Here is a 17,546-nt window from a genome sequence, read left to right on the forward strand (position 1 = left end):
TTAGAAAACTGAAGAAGAAAGAACTTTCACCAGCCTGTTTTATCAAAACTAAATAGATAGCATGAGAGAATTTTAAAAGAGTATTATTTGTCAAATGAAGGAGAGAGAAAAAGACCCAAAAGACTAAGCAGCAACAAACTAAACCTAACAAGTGCTTTCTAGAAAACTTGACCTTTGACATTTGTGGACAACTTACTATGAGAAAACAGAAAATCAAATGATAACGGTTTACCATATTGACACATTAAAGGAGATAAATCCACATATATCAATAGATGCAAAAAAAATCAAACTTAAAATCTATTGATAAATGAAAATCAGTAAGTCCAACATAGGATATGTCTTCAGCATGATGAAAAATATCTTCTAAAATCCTAAAGCAAGCATCATAATTAATGGTGAAACCTTGAAACCATTTTCTTTAAGCTTATGTCTATTGCCAGTACTTTATTTGGTGGTGGTCAGTGCAACAAATGAATGCAGGGACAGGTTTTATTTTCTTGTCCTCCAAAATCACTGTGGATGGTGACTGCAGCCATGAAATTAAAAGATGCTTGCTCCTTGGAAGGAAAGCTATGACAGACCTGAAAAAGCAGAGACACCACTCTGCCAACAAAGGTCCATATCGTCAAAGCTGTGATTTTTCCAGTAGTCATGTACGGATGTGAGAGTTGGACCATGAAGAAGGCTGAAGACGAAGAATTGATGCTTTCAAATTACAGTGCTGGAGAAGACTTGAGAGTCCCTTGGACTGCAGGGAGATGAGACTAGTCAATCCTAAAGAAAGTCAACCTTGAATATTCATTGGACGGACTGATGCTGAAGCTCCAATACTTTGGCCACTTGATATGAAAGAGCCAGCTCATTGGAAAAGCTTCTGATGCTGGGGAAGATTGAAGGCAAAAGGAGAAGGGACGGCAGAGGGTGAGATGCGTCACAGACTCATTGGATGTGAATTTGAGCAAACTCCGAGATAGTGAAGGACAGAGGAGCCTGGTGTGCTATAGGCCATGGGATCATAAAGAGTCAGACATGACTTAGTGACTGAACAACAATGTGGCAAAATGAGAGAAAAAAAGTTCATCAATTATAAAAATAAATTTTTTTCCAAAAGTAATTTGAAAGTAAAACACAAAATCATAAAGTATCAGAAAGTAATTTTTCAAATTATATTGAAACACAGAAAAGAAGACCTACAGAAATGGGGAAAATCAGAGAGACATACACCATTTTCATGTATGAGAAGATGGAAATATTTATTCCCAAATTAATCTATCAATTTAAAATTACAATCCAAATCCCCATAGGGCTTTCTGGGGAACTTGGCAAGCTAATTCTGAAATTCATATAAAGAGGAAAGGGTCCAAAAGAACCGTGACAATTTTAAATAAAAGCCAAGTGAGAATACTTATCCTTTGAGATAATATTGTGGTGGTTGGATGGAATGCATTTATCACTGGGGCATGCAAACTGATAAAACTGAAAAAAGTATCAAAACATAGGACCTCATATGTATGGAAGCTTAGTATATAATATTATAGCATGCTAGATCAAAAGAAAACACTTAATAATTGATGTTACAACAATTGACTATTGATGTGAGATAAGTCTTGCACTTGGCATAAATGTTAAAACTAAAACTTCTAGAAGAAAATATAGGAGTATAATTTTGTAACATTTGGTTGGGAAGCAGTTTATTAAAAACAGAAGACACAAAATAGAAACCATAAAGGTAAAATTTTATCGATTTTACTCCCCTAAAATAAGTGACTTCTAGAACCAGCCAAGATACTGTAATCCTACTGTAGCTTATTGATCTTAATATAATGGAAAACTAGATAGAATACAGAAAGCAATTGCATAAGGATGCTGAAAAGTAACCATTAGAAGGTGGGTTGGAAGGGAAGTATTCAAAACTTGAATACTAATCCCAAAAGGGGGTGAGAGTCAGTAGTTTGTTGTGGTTTTTCTTTTTTCTTTCTCTTTGTAGAACTGATAGCAGGTTCACTAGCCAGAACACTAAGAGAGGGGCCCCTACACACTGCATGGGGCTTCCCTGGCTGATTTGTTTTTTTCCCTTTACTAACTGCCCAAGGTTAGCACCGGTCACAGCAGCTATAGTAACAGCTAAAACCCCAAGAGAAACCCCATGTCCTAACTGGTGGTATTTAGGAGAAGATGTGGTGATGTCTAGAGAGTATGGAGGAAACTCCCATTGTTTTTGTTTTTTTTTTCCTCTTATTCACTCAGAACTCAAAACATATCAGGAGACTGAAAACTGAGGACAGTTTATCTTTCTAGCCAGCAGTGGACCTGGGAAGAGGGAACCAGGTTATTCAGAGAATGAGAAGGAAGCTTGGAGAGCAGAGAGACAGAAGAGGGGTGGTGCTCATTCTGGCTTAGCCCTGTGCTGCGTTTGCACAGACAGGCCCACGGAAACATGGAAGAGGTGTTGAGGACCACAGTACATTATGAACACTGCCCAGGGGCCTGAGTAGGGTGTGCTCTGGGCAGGTCTGCATGGCATAGCAAAGGTCCTGACAACTGAGCCAGCACATGGAGCTGACACCCAGAAAGAGGCAGTACACACAGCCTGAACCTCACGGACTGGTGTCCTGACAAACAACAGAGCTCAACATTTTCCACTGACTTTTAAGGACCCAGGGTCTCAATATTATATCCAGAATGTCCAGGATATAATTTTTAAATTACAATATAAAGAACCAGGGAAACGTGATTATTTCTGAAAGGGGAATACAGGCGATCCCAACTCTTAACAGTAGTCAGACGACAGTTTTCAAGGGTTTTAAATCAATAATGTAACCATGTTCCATGAGATAAAGGTAAACATGCCTGAAAAGAGTGAAAAGATAGAACTTAGCAGAGAAATAGAAACTATAAAAAAGAACCAAGTGAAAAGTTTAGAACTGAAGAAATACATCTTAAATTTTTAAAGAAATTATTCAGTGTGCGGGCCAGTGTAAGAATGAAGGAAAAGCAGTAAACTTCAAGAGGATTCAGTAGAAACAACCTAATCTGAAGAATTGAGAAAAAAAGACTGAAAATAAATTATACAAAGGTTTTAGGGACCTGTGGGGACAATTTCAAAAGATGTAAAATTCATGTAGCTGAAGTACCAGAAGAAGGGGAAAAGATGTTACAGAAAAAAATCTGAAGAAATAATTGCAAAAAATTTGGTGAAGGATATAAATTTACAGATTTGAGAAGCACAGCAAACACTAAACAGGATAAAAACAAACAAAATACAAAGCCTACTCAAATCAAATTGCTTGAAACCAAAGGTTGAAAGCTTTGAGATCTGACAGAAATGATGCATTTTATATAAGGGAACAACAATTTGAATGACTGTGGATTTCTCTGCAGAATTATCAAAGCCAAAGACTGTGTATAAAAACCTTTAAATGCTGAAATAAAGAACTGTAAAATTCAGAATTTTATATCTAGCAGAAATATCCTTTCAGAAATGAGGGCAAAGTAAGTACATGCCCCAACGAAGACAAATAATTCATTGCCTGCAGACAGGCTATAAAAGAAATGCTAAACACAGTTCTTTAGATAAAAGAGAAATGGCACTAGAATGAATCTTGAAATATCATGAATGAAAGTGTACAGAAATGGTAAATAATCTGGATAAATATAAACCATTTTACCAATGTCAGGAACAAAAGGGAGGATATCATTATAGACCCTCCATTAAAACAGTGGACCTTTCTGTGCCCAAATCAAATGTCTCAAAAACATTTAAAAACCCCAAGCTGCCCAAACACATCTAAGAAGAAATATGTAATCTGTATGATCATATATTTTTGAAATGAACTCAGTTTAAAACCTTCTTACAAAGAAAGCTCCTAAATGGCTATGTGGACAAATTATATCAAATATTTAAAGAAGAAATAATGCTAATTCTTGTCAGTCTCTTCAGGTAGTAAAAGAAGAGGAACACTTCTAAACTCTTAAGCATCACCCTGAAACCACCGAAGACATTATACGGAAACTGCTGATCAGTATTCCCCCTATGATGTTTTGCTTGATGATAGGAAATACATATATTTGGTATTCATCCCCATTTTTGGCACAGAGCTCACAAAACCCTTGGAAAATTCCTGAATGATAAGAGCAATGGGAGCATCTTATGTTAATGATATTTAGTCTCTTGTCCTCAGTTCCTGAACATGTTTCAAGTGGGTGTGTTGTTATTAATAACAAGCCCCTTTCAACCACAAGTGACTTTTATGTTAACGAGGTGACTTCTGGAAATCCATTGAACGTGGAGGCTCATTACCAGGGTAGCTGGTAATCTAGTAAGTAAACTGATGTTCTAAGTCCTTTAAGCCACTTTATTAAATTAAACTTTTAAATTTAAACTATCAAACACTCTATTAAACTAAAGGAATCCAAGAATTAATGCTTTTCAGCTGTGGTGTTGGAGAAGACTCTTGAGAGTCCCTTGGACTGCAAGGAGATCAAACCAGTCAATCATAGAGAAAATCAATCCTGAATATTCTTATTAGAAGGGCTTATGCTGAAACTGAAGCTCCAATACTCTGGCCACCTGATGCAAAGAGCTGGTTCATTAGAAAAGACCTGATGCTGGGAAAGACTGAAGGCAGGAAGAGAAGGGGACGACAGAGGACAAGATGGTTGAATGGCATCACTGACTCAATGGATGAGAGTTTGAGCAAGCTCCAGGAGATGATGAAGCCTGGCGTGCTGCAGTCCATGGGGTCACAAAGAGTCAGACACAACAGGAATGAGACCTTAGGAAACTCAGACTTGTAATGAGTCAGAATCATGTGACAACCTGATCTTGTGTTTTGCCTCTGAAGTGGAAGCCATTCCCCTGGGAGTAAGCCCTCAACCTTTGGAATCTGATGCTGTCTCTGGCTAGCTGGAGTTATCACTGAATTGAATTGTAGGACACCTAACTGATATTTGAGGATTGCTGTTGTAGCTGGGGGATGAGGAGGGAAGACCCACATGTTGGAATCGGTATCATAGTTGTTACTCCAGAAAATAGGTAACAAAAATCTCTAACAATTGGCCAGTCTAAACCAGCAATATATTAAAAAGTATAATATGCCGAAATAACCACAACCAAGTGTGGTTTATCCCAGGAATGCAAGGCTGATTCATATTTGAAAAATCAGTATGGCTCATTATGTAAATAAAGAATTCTGCATGATTATCTCAGTTTGTTAAAAGAATCAGCACCCATTCATGATGAAAATATCAGAAAATTGAAAAGAGTGGAATTTCTATAACTTGATAAAGGATGTCTACTGAAATGTACAGCTGACACCATACTTAATGGTGAAAACCTGAATGCTTTTCCCCCTCAAAATTAGCAACAAGATAACTGCCACTGAACACCATACTGGAAGTTGTAGATAGTGAAACATGGCAAAAAAAAACTCTTTTTCCAGATGACATAATTATCTTTGTAAAAAATTAACATGAAATATACTCAAAAAACTGGAATAAAGAAGTCAGTTTAGCAAGGTTGGATAAAAGGCCGATAGATAAGTGTCAGTTGTATTTTTTTGTATGTAGTTGATGCTTGAATAAGATGAGTTTGAACTGCACTGATCCATTTGCACACAGATTTTTTTTTTTTAAGGGTAAATACCTAGTACTACATTGTCAATGGTTGGTTGAATCCACAAATGAAGAACTAAGGATATTGTGGGATGACTGTGAAGTTATACATGGATTTTTGACTGCAAGGAGGGTCAGCACCTCTATGTCCCATGTTGATCAAGGGTCAGTTATACTATGTGATTCAATATTTGAAGAATGAGCAATTGGAGTTCAAAATTAAGAAAGCAGCAATACCATTTAAAGTAGCCCTTCCCTTCCCCCACCCAAAAACAGTAAACACAGCATCTATAAACTGCAGAACCCTGATAAAAAATTTGAAGACCTGGATAAATGGAAATATATACTGTGTTTTTATTCCAGTTCCAAAGGCAATCCTAAAGAATGTTCAAACTACCATACAATTATACTCATTTCTCATTCTAACAACATGATGCTCAAAATCCTTCAAGCTAGGCTTCAGTAGTACATGAACTGGGAGCTTCCATATGTGCAAGCTGGATTTAGAAAAGGCAGAGGGACCAGAGATCAAATTGCCAACATCTGTTGGATCATAGAAAAAGCAAGGGAATTCTAACAAAACATCTGCTTCATTGATTACGCTAAAGACTTTGTGTGGATCACAACAAACTGGAAAATTCTTCAAGAAATGGGAATACCAGACCCCCTTACCTGACTCCTGAGAAACCTGATTGCAGGACAAGAAGCAGCACTTAGAACCAAATGTGGAACAACAGATGTTCCAAATTGGGAAAGGAGTACTTCAAGGTTATATATTGTCACCCTGTCTGTTTAACTCCTATGGAGAGTACGTCACGCAAAATCCTGGACTGGATGAGTTACACGCTGAAATTAAGATTGCTGGGAGAATTATCAACAACCTCAGATATGCAAATGATACTACTATAATGGTAGAAAGTGAAGAGGAACTAAAGAGCCTCTTGATGAGGGTGAGAGAGGAGAGTGAAAAAGCTGGTTTAAAATTCAACATTCAAAAAACTAAGATCATGGCATCCGGTCCCATCACTTCATGGTAAATAGATGGGTAAACAGTGGAAACAGTGACATTTTATTTTCTTGGACTCCAAAATCACTGTGGATGGTGACTGAAGCCACGAAATTAAAAGACACTTGCTCCTTGAAATCAAAGTATGACAGACCTAAACAGCATATTAAAAAGCAGAGACATCACTTTGCTGACAGGTCTGCATAGTCAAAGCTATGGTTTTTCCAGTAGTCATGTATGGATGTGGGAGTTGAACCATAAAGAAGGCTGAATGCTGAAGAATTTATGGTTTCGAACTGTGGTGCTGGAGAACACTCTTGAGAGTCCCTTGAACAGCAAGGAGATCAAGTAAATCCTAAAGGAAATCATCCCTGTATATATTTACTGGAAGGACTGATGCTGAAGCTTCAATACTCTGGCCAGCTGATGTGAAGAGCTGACTCATTGGAAAAGACTGATGCCGGGAAAGATTGAGGGCAGGAGAAGAATGGGGAGACAGAGGATGAGATGGTTGGATGACATCACTGACTAAATGGACATGAGTTTGAGCAAACTCTGGGAGACAGGGAAGGACAGGAAAGTCTGGTCTGCAGCTCACGGGGTTGCAGAGTGGAACACAACTTAGCCACTAAACAACAGCAGCGACACTGTGTATGCCTATTGATGCGGACTCAGTGGCGTTAACATAAGTTCTTCTGAAATAGATCTGTATAAACAAACACAGTTCAAATTAAAACCCCTGCTATGTTTTTGTAAATATAGACAGACTGTTTCTAGAGTATAATGAAAATGCGAGGAATTTTAAGAGCCAAAACAGTTTTCAAAAAATACAATTACTCACTACGTGATTTCAGGACTTCAGATCTTCAGCAACCAAGACAGTGTGGTACTGACAAATGACAGACACACAGATCAGTGGAACAGAATAGAACTCAGAAAAGGATTCATACAAATATGCTTTATTTTTTTATTTAGAGATACAGTGTCAGTTCAGTGGATAGTCTTCAACAAATGGTGTTAAGAACAACCAGATACCCATATTAAAAAAAAAGAATTTTAATTCTATACTTGTATTTATACCTTATATTAAAAATTAACCTAAACTGGATTATAAACACAAGTATAATACTGTAAAACTTATAGAAGATAACATACGTGAAAACTTTGGGTTAGGGAAAGAGTTCTTAGATAAGACATCAAAGAAGAATCTATTTTTAAAAAAACTATAAATTGAACTTCATTAAAATTAAAGCTTTTTCTTTTTACTGTTGAATGAAAAGCACTAAGAGAAAATATTTGTAAATCACTTGTCAAGAGATTTATTTAATCCAGAACTCAAAACTCAACTATAAGAAAAGTACCTAATTTAAAAATGAGTAGGAGATTTTGAACAGGCACCAGAGAATATTTTGACATTTCAAAACTGCAAATTAAAACCACAATGGAATAGCTCTCTACCTCTATTAACGTAACTAATATTTTAAAACAGAGAATACCAGGTGCTGGGAGCTATGTAGAGCAATTGGGAATGTAGTAACACTCCTGGTAGGAATACAAAATGATAGAACCATTTTGGAAAACAGCTTGGTGATTTCCTATAAAGTTACTATGTGAGTCAGCAGTCTCCTAGCAGGGTAGCCAGGAGAAAGAAAAACATGTTTACACACAAAAAACTTAAATGTAAATGTTTACAGTAGCTTTATCCATAATAAATAAAAGCTGGAAACAATCCAAATACTCTTCAGTTGTTAATAAGCTGTGGTACATCTGTGTAGTGAAATTTATTCAGGAGTAATAAGATACAAACTATTGGGGATGCAGTAGCATAGAAGAATCTCACATGCATTGTGCTAACTGAAAGAATCCTGACTCAGAATATACAATGATTTTATTTATATGAAATTATAACATTTGTGGAAAAGGTGTAACTACAGGACAGTAAAAGATTGGTTGCCAGGAATTAAAGTTGAAGATTTATTTGGACTGCTGAGGAGCTGGAAAGGATTTTCACGGGGGGAGGGTGATGAAACTGTTCTTGATTATGGTGTCTGTCACTTGACCCTGTGCATTTGTCAGAGAATTTTATATTACTTGAGATGTGATTGAATGTCTTGATGTGACCAAGTATCAATAAGGATTGAAGAATGGAGATGCTCTCAACTTGCTTTGGGAGAATAAATTGCTGCAACCACTTTGGAAATCCATTGGGTATACCCTGGTAAAGATGAAAATGGTCATGTCTTATGACACAGCAACCACGCTTCTAGATGTGTACCCAGATGCTCACTGTGTGAGAGCGTAATCAGAATTCAAGAATGTTTACAGCAATGGAGCAAGCTAAATGTCCAAAAGGAAAATGGATAAGTAGTGCCTTATTTCTACAATTGATACAAGATTTTGAAATACACAAATAAAAATATACACAAATACTATATATTTTTATAGATACATAAATTTAAAAGTCTAAAAATGTACATAGTAATTATAAAAATCATACTCAAAACAGGGAATGTATGAAAGATAGTAGGAACATAGATGGCTTTAGTTGTACAGTTGACCCATGAACGACATAGAGGCTAGGGTCACTGACCACTTGCAGTTGAAATTCTGAGTATAACTTTATAGTCAACCCTCGACATACGAGGTTCCACGTCCTCAGATTCAACCAGCTGCAGACCGTGTAGTACTGTAAAAGAAAGAGAAAGTGTTAGTCACTCAGTCATGTTCAGCTCTTTGCAACCCGATGGTCTGTAGCCCGCCAGGCTCCTCTGTCCATGGAATTCTCCACACAAGAATACTGGAGTGGGTTGCCATTCCCTTCTCCAGGGGATCTTCCCGAACCAGTTACCAAACACGGGTCTCCCACATTTCAGGCAGATTCTTTACCATCTGAGCCACCAAGGAAGCGTAGTGTAATACTATAGTATGTGATTATTGAATAAAATCCACGTAAATGGACCTGCATATTGGAAACCCATGTTCAAGGGTCAACTGTAACAGAAGTGAACTGTACAAGTCCACATACATAGGTTTTATTCAGTAAATAATATAGTGTTATACAACCTGCAGTTGGTTGTGTTTATAGACAGAACCACATACAGAGGTTGCACTGTAGGACTTGAGCACCTGCAGGTTTTGGTGTCCAGAGCAGGGCCTTCCGAGAACCAGTCACCCATTACTGCTGAGGGGTGACTGTGCAGGTGAGGTGGGGTTGTGGGTTTTGTTTTAATATTTAATAATTATTTAAATATTTAAGTGAAATTAGTACGTTTGATATGTCTCTTATAAAATACCTCATGAAGAAATGATTTTATAGTCATAAGTTTTTTTAGGACTGTAACCTAGAATGTTAAGTATTGAAGAATATTACTTTTAATATATAAAAGTAAATTGATTTTTTAAAGTTAACATAAAAAACACTTGACATGGAAATTAGATCAAAAATTTTTAATTGGGTTCAACTAAAAGAGTAAACAGATGATTTCATTTGAAGAATTTAAAAGAGAAAATGTTAAAGACCACAATAACCCTTTAATACTCAAAATGGGGTAAACTAGTTTACGGGTGATGTTCAAGAAAAATTCACTTATGTATAGAAGTCGTTGGTGTTTGCATTTAAGTAGTATTTTAGTCAGTTTTATCAGTGGCCTTTCCATAAAAATAACAGCTTTCTGAGGATCTCGTTGCATTTCTTTTGCAGTCTCTGGGGCCTCTAATAAATAGCCTCCTTTTTCCCATTGGAGTTATGAACCAGTTGAGACGGTGGAGCTTCAGAATAGCCCCTTTATTATAATAAAGGCTAGGAAGCAGTTTATGGTGAGAAAATCAATCTAGACCTGCAACTTCCGTACCCACCAAGTCCCCCTCCTACCTAAGCCTAGACTGAACCTCCCATCCGAGGAAAGTGCATCTGCAGAAGAGACCCACTTACCCGGGTCACTGTTATTCTCATTCACTGGTCCAGGGAAGGAGGAAAGGAAAAGTGACCAAATACCATCCCCGACCAGGTGACCCTCTCCACTTCCCTGGGAGGGTATAGGAGGAGGTAAGAGGCTAAGAGGGTTTATGTTTAAATAAAGATCTGCAGTCTGGGTGAGAGAAGAGTAGTTTATGCCCCAATCCACCCATTTCAATTTGTTAGCCTCATAATGTTAGAAATCTTTTCTGAAGATTAGTTGAATTAAACTACTAATATCAGTATTTAACTGTATTCACAATAGAAAAGAATGTTATTTTTGTCATATGACTTACCTTAAAACTTTGATTTTTAAAAGTTACATATTTAAAGCGCATTTACGATGGCCTTACACAAGTATGGTGCTTCTTTGGATTAAAAAAACGGTAGAGAGTAAATACTTCTTGATGGTCTTCCTGATATTCAGCTCTATCAAAACTAGGTTTTACAGACCTGTTCACTTTTTCATTGATTGCTCTTTCTGAGCAAGAATTATACTGGATAACACATTGACACTCTCATTGGAAGACCATACAATATAATGGAGAAGACAAATAATAACAAATATTAGTGAAACTCACCACCAGACAACCATGGGCAGAATGTTCTGGTTATATAATAAATGATGGAGAAAGTAATGAAAACAGATTGCATATTTTAAGCAAACATATTACTTCTGTGTTAAAATACATTTATGAGGTTTTGTGAAGTTTTGAAATGGAAGTACATTACCAGTAATTTTGCTCATGAAAATGGCTAACTGATCATTTTATTTTATTTTATTTTTTTCTAATTGGTTATTTTAAATACGCCAAAGTTACTGGTCAAAATTTAACTCTGAGATATATTTTTGAGTTTTTGTTCTTAGTTTTATGTCATCAAGGTATTTTAGGTGGGGGAAGTGTCTGATGTTTTTGTTTTATGAAGCCCTTTAAATTACAAGGTGGGTGTGGCATCATACTGCTACCTCAGAAATAGCAATCATCAAGGTGAATACTCACTAGACATCTCCAGTGCCAATCAAAGAAATCTTTATTCTTCATTCACTAAAATTTTACTTTAATTGTAGAGTCACATATGAGCAACTATATCCAAAAATAAACCATGTATGTGAAGAGTGTGTGTATATGTGCATGTATGCATGTATACACATAAAAGGCATCCAGGGAATGTGAAGAACATATATCTTAATAAGATTCAGACCAACTTAGGTTCACATCCTCGCCCTAAGTAACCTTGGGCAAGTTCCTTAGTCCAAATGAGCCTTAATTTCCTCCGAGCCCAAGAAGAATAGTACCTGTTTCATTCTGTTCTTTTGGAGATTTTGCTCAAGATGTTTCTAAGCCTAAAGTCTAATGGAACTCCTCAAATAAGAATGGGTCAAGCACATTTTAAGAAAACTGAGTGCTGGGTAGCAGACTGCCTATGAAACTTGAGGAAAGGGGATACTAAGCAATAGAATACTAGCGCTTATTTTGAAACTCCAGTTTAAATCTTTGTGACTGAAAAGTTAGAAATTGTTAATTTATGGAGTAAAATCATAAAACCACTTACATATGCAACAGTAGGGTAGTGGGTAAATAAATGACATCATAGGAATTATTACAATTATGAAGCGATAGGTAAGTTTTGATATGTTACAGCAAAAGCAGAGTGTGTGTTTCTTAAAATTAAGCTTAGGTTTTAAAAATGTGAAGAAAAACTGAAAAAAGTTAATCATAGTAATTGTTAAAGTGATAGGATTATGAATCTTTCTTTTATTTTCCCAGTTTGTCAGTACCACAAGATTGTTTTTATAACAAAGAAAACATGTATGATAGTCATGCCTCATGAAGCAAAAAATTTCTCTATAGACAAAACACAAGCTTTAGGTTCCTTAATGCTTGGTTCTATTATTAAGACAACCAAAGAAACAGAATATTAATCTTAGTTCTTTTACCTTCTTAGGCATCTACCTTTTATCTATTGTTTTTTCTGTCAGCTGTAATAGTTCAGTCCACGTTACATATTGATTGGATAATAGAACTAGAAAATTAAAATTAATATCTTTTTAAAAGCACTGTTTTTCTTTGTTTTAATGTTGCAGATTTATTTGAGGTTCCTAGATTATCAAATGGAGCACTCAAATGAATGCAAGAGAAACTTCGTTGCAGTCTACGATGGAAGCAGTTCTATTGAAAATCTGAAGGCCAAATTTTGCAGCACTGTGGCCAATGATGTAATGCTTAAGACAGGAGTTGGGGTGATACGCATGTGGGCAGATGAAGGTAGTCGGCTAAGCAGGTTCAGAATGCTCTTTACTTCCTTTGTGGAGCGTAAGTAAATAATTTCTATAGCAGTGAGGTCTTTTACATAATCATTTACTAAGAATACAATTATTGAGCACTTCCTTTTGACAAAGACTGCTAGTCACAGAATGTAGAAATAAGTAGGTCTTAGTGTGTATCTTAAAGAATTGACTGTCATGGGTGGAAAAAACCATGGTAATGCATAAATTGCAACACTACCAGTTATAAAGATGTATGGTAGGGAGTGTAAGAAGTGGAGACTTCTCTCAGAATGTTCACAATTAAAAATAATTATCAGTAGTATGAATTCATCTTGGTAAATAATTGTGACTCCACCAAACCATGCTCCCCGAAGGTTTAGATAGACTGTTTTCTTTTTTAAAACTTTTAAAGTAATTTTAAGCTTATAAAAAGTTGTAAAATAGTAGAGTTCTCCTGTGCCCTTCGCTTAGATTCCCCTAATGTTACCATCTTACAATACCATAGTAAAGCTGAATGTTAACACTGATGCAGTATTATTAAACAGTATATAGACCTTACTCAGAAATCACTAGTTTTCTCATTAATGTCTTTTTCTGATCCAAAATCGCAAGTTGCTTTTGTCATGTCTCCTTTAATTTGCTCTGTTTGTGGCACTTTCTCAGTGTTTAGTGACCTGGATGCCTTTGAAGAGCACTGGCCAGCTACTTAGTAGCATGTCCATCGGTTTAGGTTTCTCTGATGTCCCCTCTCTCCTGAGCTGAGGTCATGCGTGTCTGTCAAGAATACAACAGAAATCACGTTCCACCTTTCTCAGTACATAATGTGGGTTTGCCTCATACTAACTTGAATCACTTTCTTAAGGTCCTGTCTGCCACATTTCTGCACTATAAACTTAACAATTTTTCTTTTCAAATTAATAACTCCCTCAGAGTATGCAAATACCCTTTTGCTCACTAATATTAGCCTCCATTAATGGTTTCTGCCTGTAATAACTATTACTATAGTATTTACTTTAAGGTGGTTTTCTGTTTGCATCATTCTTTCTACATTTGTTAATTATAATTTTGTGAGGAAGAGCTATTCTTTCCTCCTCGTTTATTTATTCTATTTGTGTCACTATGAGCTCATGTATATTTATTTTACTCTATTATATATATAATTCTATGATAGCATTTACTTTGGTGCTAAACATCCCAGCTTTGGCCATTGGGAGCTCCTTCAGGCTGCATCCTGTATTCTTTGGGTAGGCCTGTTTATTTTAATCGCCTCCTTTTCTGATACAGATAGTAAGAATGAACCAGGCTCAACTTATGTTTTCTCTTTTGAGCCTTATAATCAACCATGTTTCCAAAATGCCCTTTCCTTCTCTTCCAGTGAGAAATCTGACTCTGATTATCTACAGTATATTTATCTGTTCAATCCTAGGATATCCATTGGGCTTCCCTGGCGGCTCAGACAATAAAGAACCCGCCTGCAGTGCAGGAGACTCAGCATCAATTCTTCAGTACTCAGCCTACTTTATGGTCCAGCTCTCACATCTTTCCATGACTACTGGAAAGACCATGGCTTGTTGGCTTTGTCAGCAAAGTGATATCTTTGCTTTTTAATACGCTGTCTAGGTTTGTTATAACCTTCCTTCCAAGAAGCAAGCATCTTTTAATTTCATGACTGCAGTCACCATCTACAGTGATTTTGGAGCCGAAAATCTGTCACTGCTTCCACTTTTTCCCTTCTGTTTGCCATGAAGTAATGAGACCAGAGGCCGTGATCTTAGTTTTTTAATGTTGAGTTTTCAGCCAGATTTTTCACTCTCCTCCTTCACCTTCATCAAGAGGCTCTTTAATTCCTTTTTGCTTTCTGCCATTTGGTCCTGATCTGAAGTTGTTGGTATTTCTCCCAGCAGTCTTGATTCTAGCTTGCTACTCATCCAGCCTGGCATTCTGCATGATGTACTCTGCATATAAGTTAAATACACAGGGTGACAGTATACAGACTTGACGTACTCCTTTCCCAGTTTGGAACCAGTCTGTTGTTCCATGTCCGGTTCTAACTGTTGCTTCCTGACCCTCATACAGGTTTATCAGGACACAGATTAGATGGTCTGGTATTCCTATCTCTTGAAGAATTTTCAATAATTTGTGATCCACACTGGCAAAGGCTTTTGCATAGTCAGTGAAATAGAAGTAGATGCTTTTCTAGAATTCCCTTGCTTTCTCTATGATGCAGTGGATGTTGGCGATTTGATCTCTGGTTCCTCTGCCTCTTCTAAATCCAGCTTGTACATCTGGAGGTTCTCGATTCAAGTACTAGTGAAGCCTAGCATTAAGAATTTTGAGCATAACCTTACTAGCATGGGAAGTGAGTGCAATTGTCAGGTAGTTTGAACATTCTTTAGCCCTGCCCTTCTTTGGAATTGGAATGAAAACTGACCTTTTCCAGTCCTGTGGCCACTGTTGGATTTTGCCAAATACCCTTCTAGAATGGTTGTATATATTTTTAAATTATGGTAAAATATACCCTAAGCCATTTTTCAGTGTACAGTTCAGTGGCATTAACACATTCACAACATCATTCAACCATCACCACTATCCACTTGCAGAACTTAATGTAACATCCCAAATTAAAACTCTATACCCATTAAATAATAACTTCCATTCCCTATTCCCTCAACTGCAGGTAACCTCTATCTTTCTGTCTACATGAATTTCCCTATTCTAGATACCTCATATAAATGGAATATTTGTCCTTTTGTGTCTGATTTATTATACTTAGTATGTTTCTAAGAATTTCAGTCCTTTTTAAGGCTGAATAATTTTCCATTTTACATATACATTTTTGTTTATTGTTTCATCTATTGATGAACACTTGAATTGTTTCTGCTTTTGGCTATTATGAATAAAGCCACTATGGCTACTGGCATAGAGTTATCTCTTTGAATCTCTGATTTCAGTTTTTGCTATACCTAGAAGTGGAATTGCTGGATCATATAAATGTTGTTTATTTTTAAAATTTTTTTTTTTGCTGGAGTATAGTCAATTAACAATGCTGTAATAGTTTCAGGTGGACAGCAAAAGAATTCAGCCATACATAGACATGTTTCCATTTCCCCCCCAAACTTCCCTCCCATCTAAGCTGCCACATGACCTGGAACAGAGCTCCTTGTACTGTACAATAGGTCCTTGTTGGTTAACCTCCTTAAATATGACATTGTGTACATGTTGATTCCAAACTCCCTAACTAAATATGGATATTCTACATAGAATATTAAAATTTAATATCAGTGTATTACAATTTAAAATCTATTTAAATGTTTGAGGACCACCAGCTATTTTCACAGCAGCTATTCCATTTTACATTCCCTCCAGCAATGCAATAGTCCCCATCCTCACCAAAACCCTTTTTTTTTTTTATCAGTAGCCATCCTAATGGCTATATGAAGTGTGATTTTTTTCATTTGTGATTCCAATTTGTATTTCCCTAATGATGAGTGATGTTGAGTATCATTTCATGCTTCTTAACCATTTGTATACCTTCTTCGGTGAATACTTCATTTTATTGCACTTCACAGACACTGCATTTTTATTTGCACATTGAACTCTTGTGGCTACTCTGCCTTGAGCAAGTTGGTCAGCACCATTTCTTCAACATTTGCTCACTTAATGTTTCTGTGTTACATTTTAGCAATTCTCATAACATTACAAACTTTTTCGTTACTGTATATATTATGGTGATCTGTGATCAGTGATCTTTGATGTTATTATCACAAAAAGACTATGACTTCCTGAAAGCTCAGATGGCAGTTAGCATTTTTTAGCAGTGAAATATTTTTTAATTCAGGTATGTGCATTATTTTCTTAGGTGTAATACTATTAGGTACTTAATACATTACGGCATAGTGTAAGCATACCTTTTATATGCAGTGAGAAACCAAAAACTTTGTATGACTCCGTTTACTACAATACTTGCTTTATTGCAGTGGTCTGAAAGTGTGGTATGCTTGTATTTAGTCCTTTACTCATTTTTTAACTTGAAAGTGAAAGTGTTAGCCACTCAGTTCGTGTTTGGCTCTTTGCGACCCCATGGACTGTAGCCCACCATGCTCGTCTGTTTGTGGAATTCTCCAGGCAAGAGTACTGGAATGGGTAGCTAGGCCCTTCTCCAGGAGATCTTCCCAACACAGGGATCAAACCCAAGTTTCCTGTATTGCAGGCAGTTTCTTAACCATTTGAGTCACCAGGTAGGTTCTTGGATTTCTGTTAAGTTGTAGAAGTTCTTTATATATTCTGGATATTAATCTCTCATCAGATATATGATTAGCAAGCATTTTTTTCCCATTCTGTGCATTATCTTTTCACTGTCCTGATTGTGTACTTTGAGAAAACAAAAATTTGATGTTATCCAGTTGGTCTGTTTTCTCCTTTTTGTCTATGCTTTCGGTGTCATAGTCAAGAAATCATTGCCAAAGACAACATTATGAAGCTTTTCCTCTATTTTTAAAAATATTTGATAGCAAGTTTTTATTAATTTCTAGTATTATGTCTTGTGTATACAGTGTTGTATTTTTATTTTTGTATACACTGCAGCACAGTCACCACCAAAAGTTTATTTTCTGTCTGTCAGTGTACAGTTGGCCTCTCTTACCCATTTGTCGTCCCCACACCCCATAACCACTCCTCTGTTTTCTGTAACTGTATGTTTG

The 17,546-nt window shown here is 36.5% G+C and overlaps 1 protein-coding gene across 2 annotated transcripts in view; it reads left to right on the plus strand.

Moving 5' to 3' along the window:
• The window catches only part of NETO2 (neuropilin and tolloid like 2), a 71,405-nt gene that overhangs the window by 27,249 nt on the left and 26,610 nt on the right, over positions 1-17,546 (plus strand). For both annotated transcript variants that reach the window (XM_020905247.2, XM_020905248.2), the window contains exon 7: positions 12,664-12,892. In XM_020905247.2, the coding sequence (XP_020760906.2) occupies positions 12,664-12,892 (229 nt within the window). The remainder of the gene's footprint in view (positions 1-12,663; positions 12,893-17,546) is intronic.

The sequence above is a fragment of the Odocoileus virginianus genome, chromosome 20 (assembly GCF_023699985.2).
Source record: "Odocoileus virginianus isolate 20LAN1187 ecotype Illinois chromosome 20, Ovbor_1.2, whole genome shotgun sequence".
Taxonomy (NCBI): Eukaryota; Metazoa; Chordata; class Mammalia; order Artiodactyla; family Cervidae; genus Odocoileus; species Odocoileus virginianus.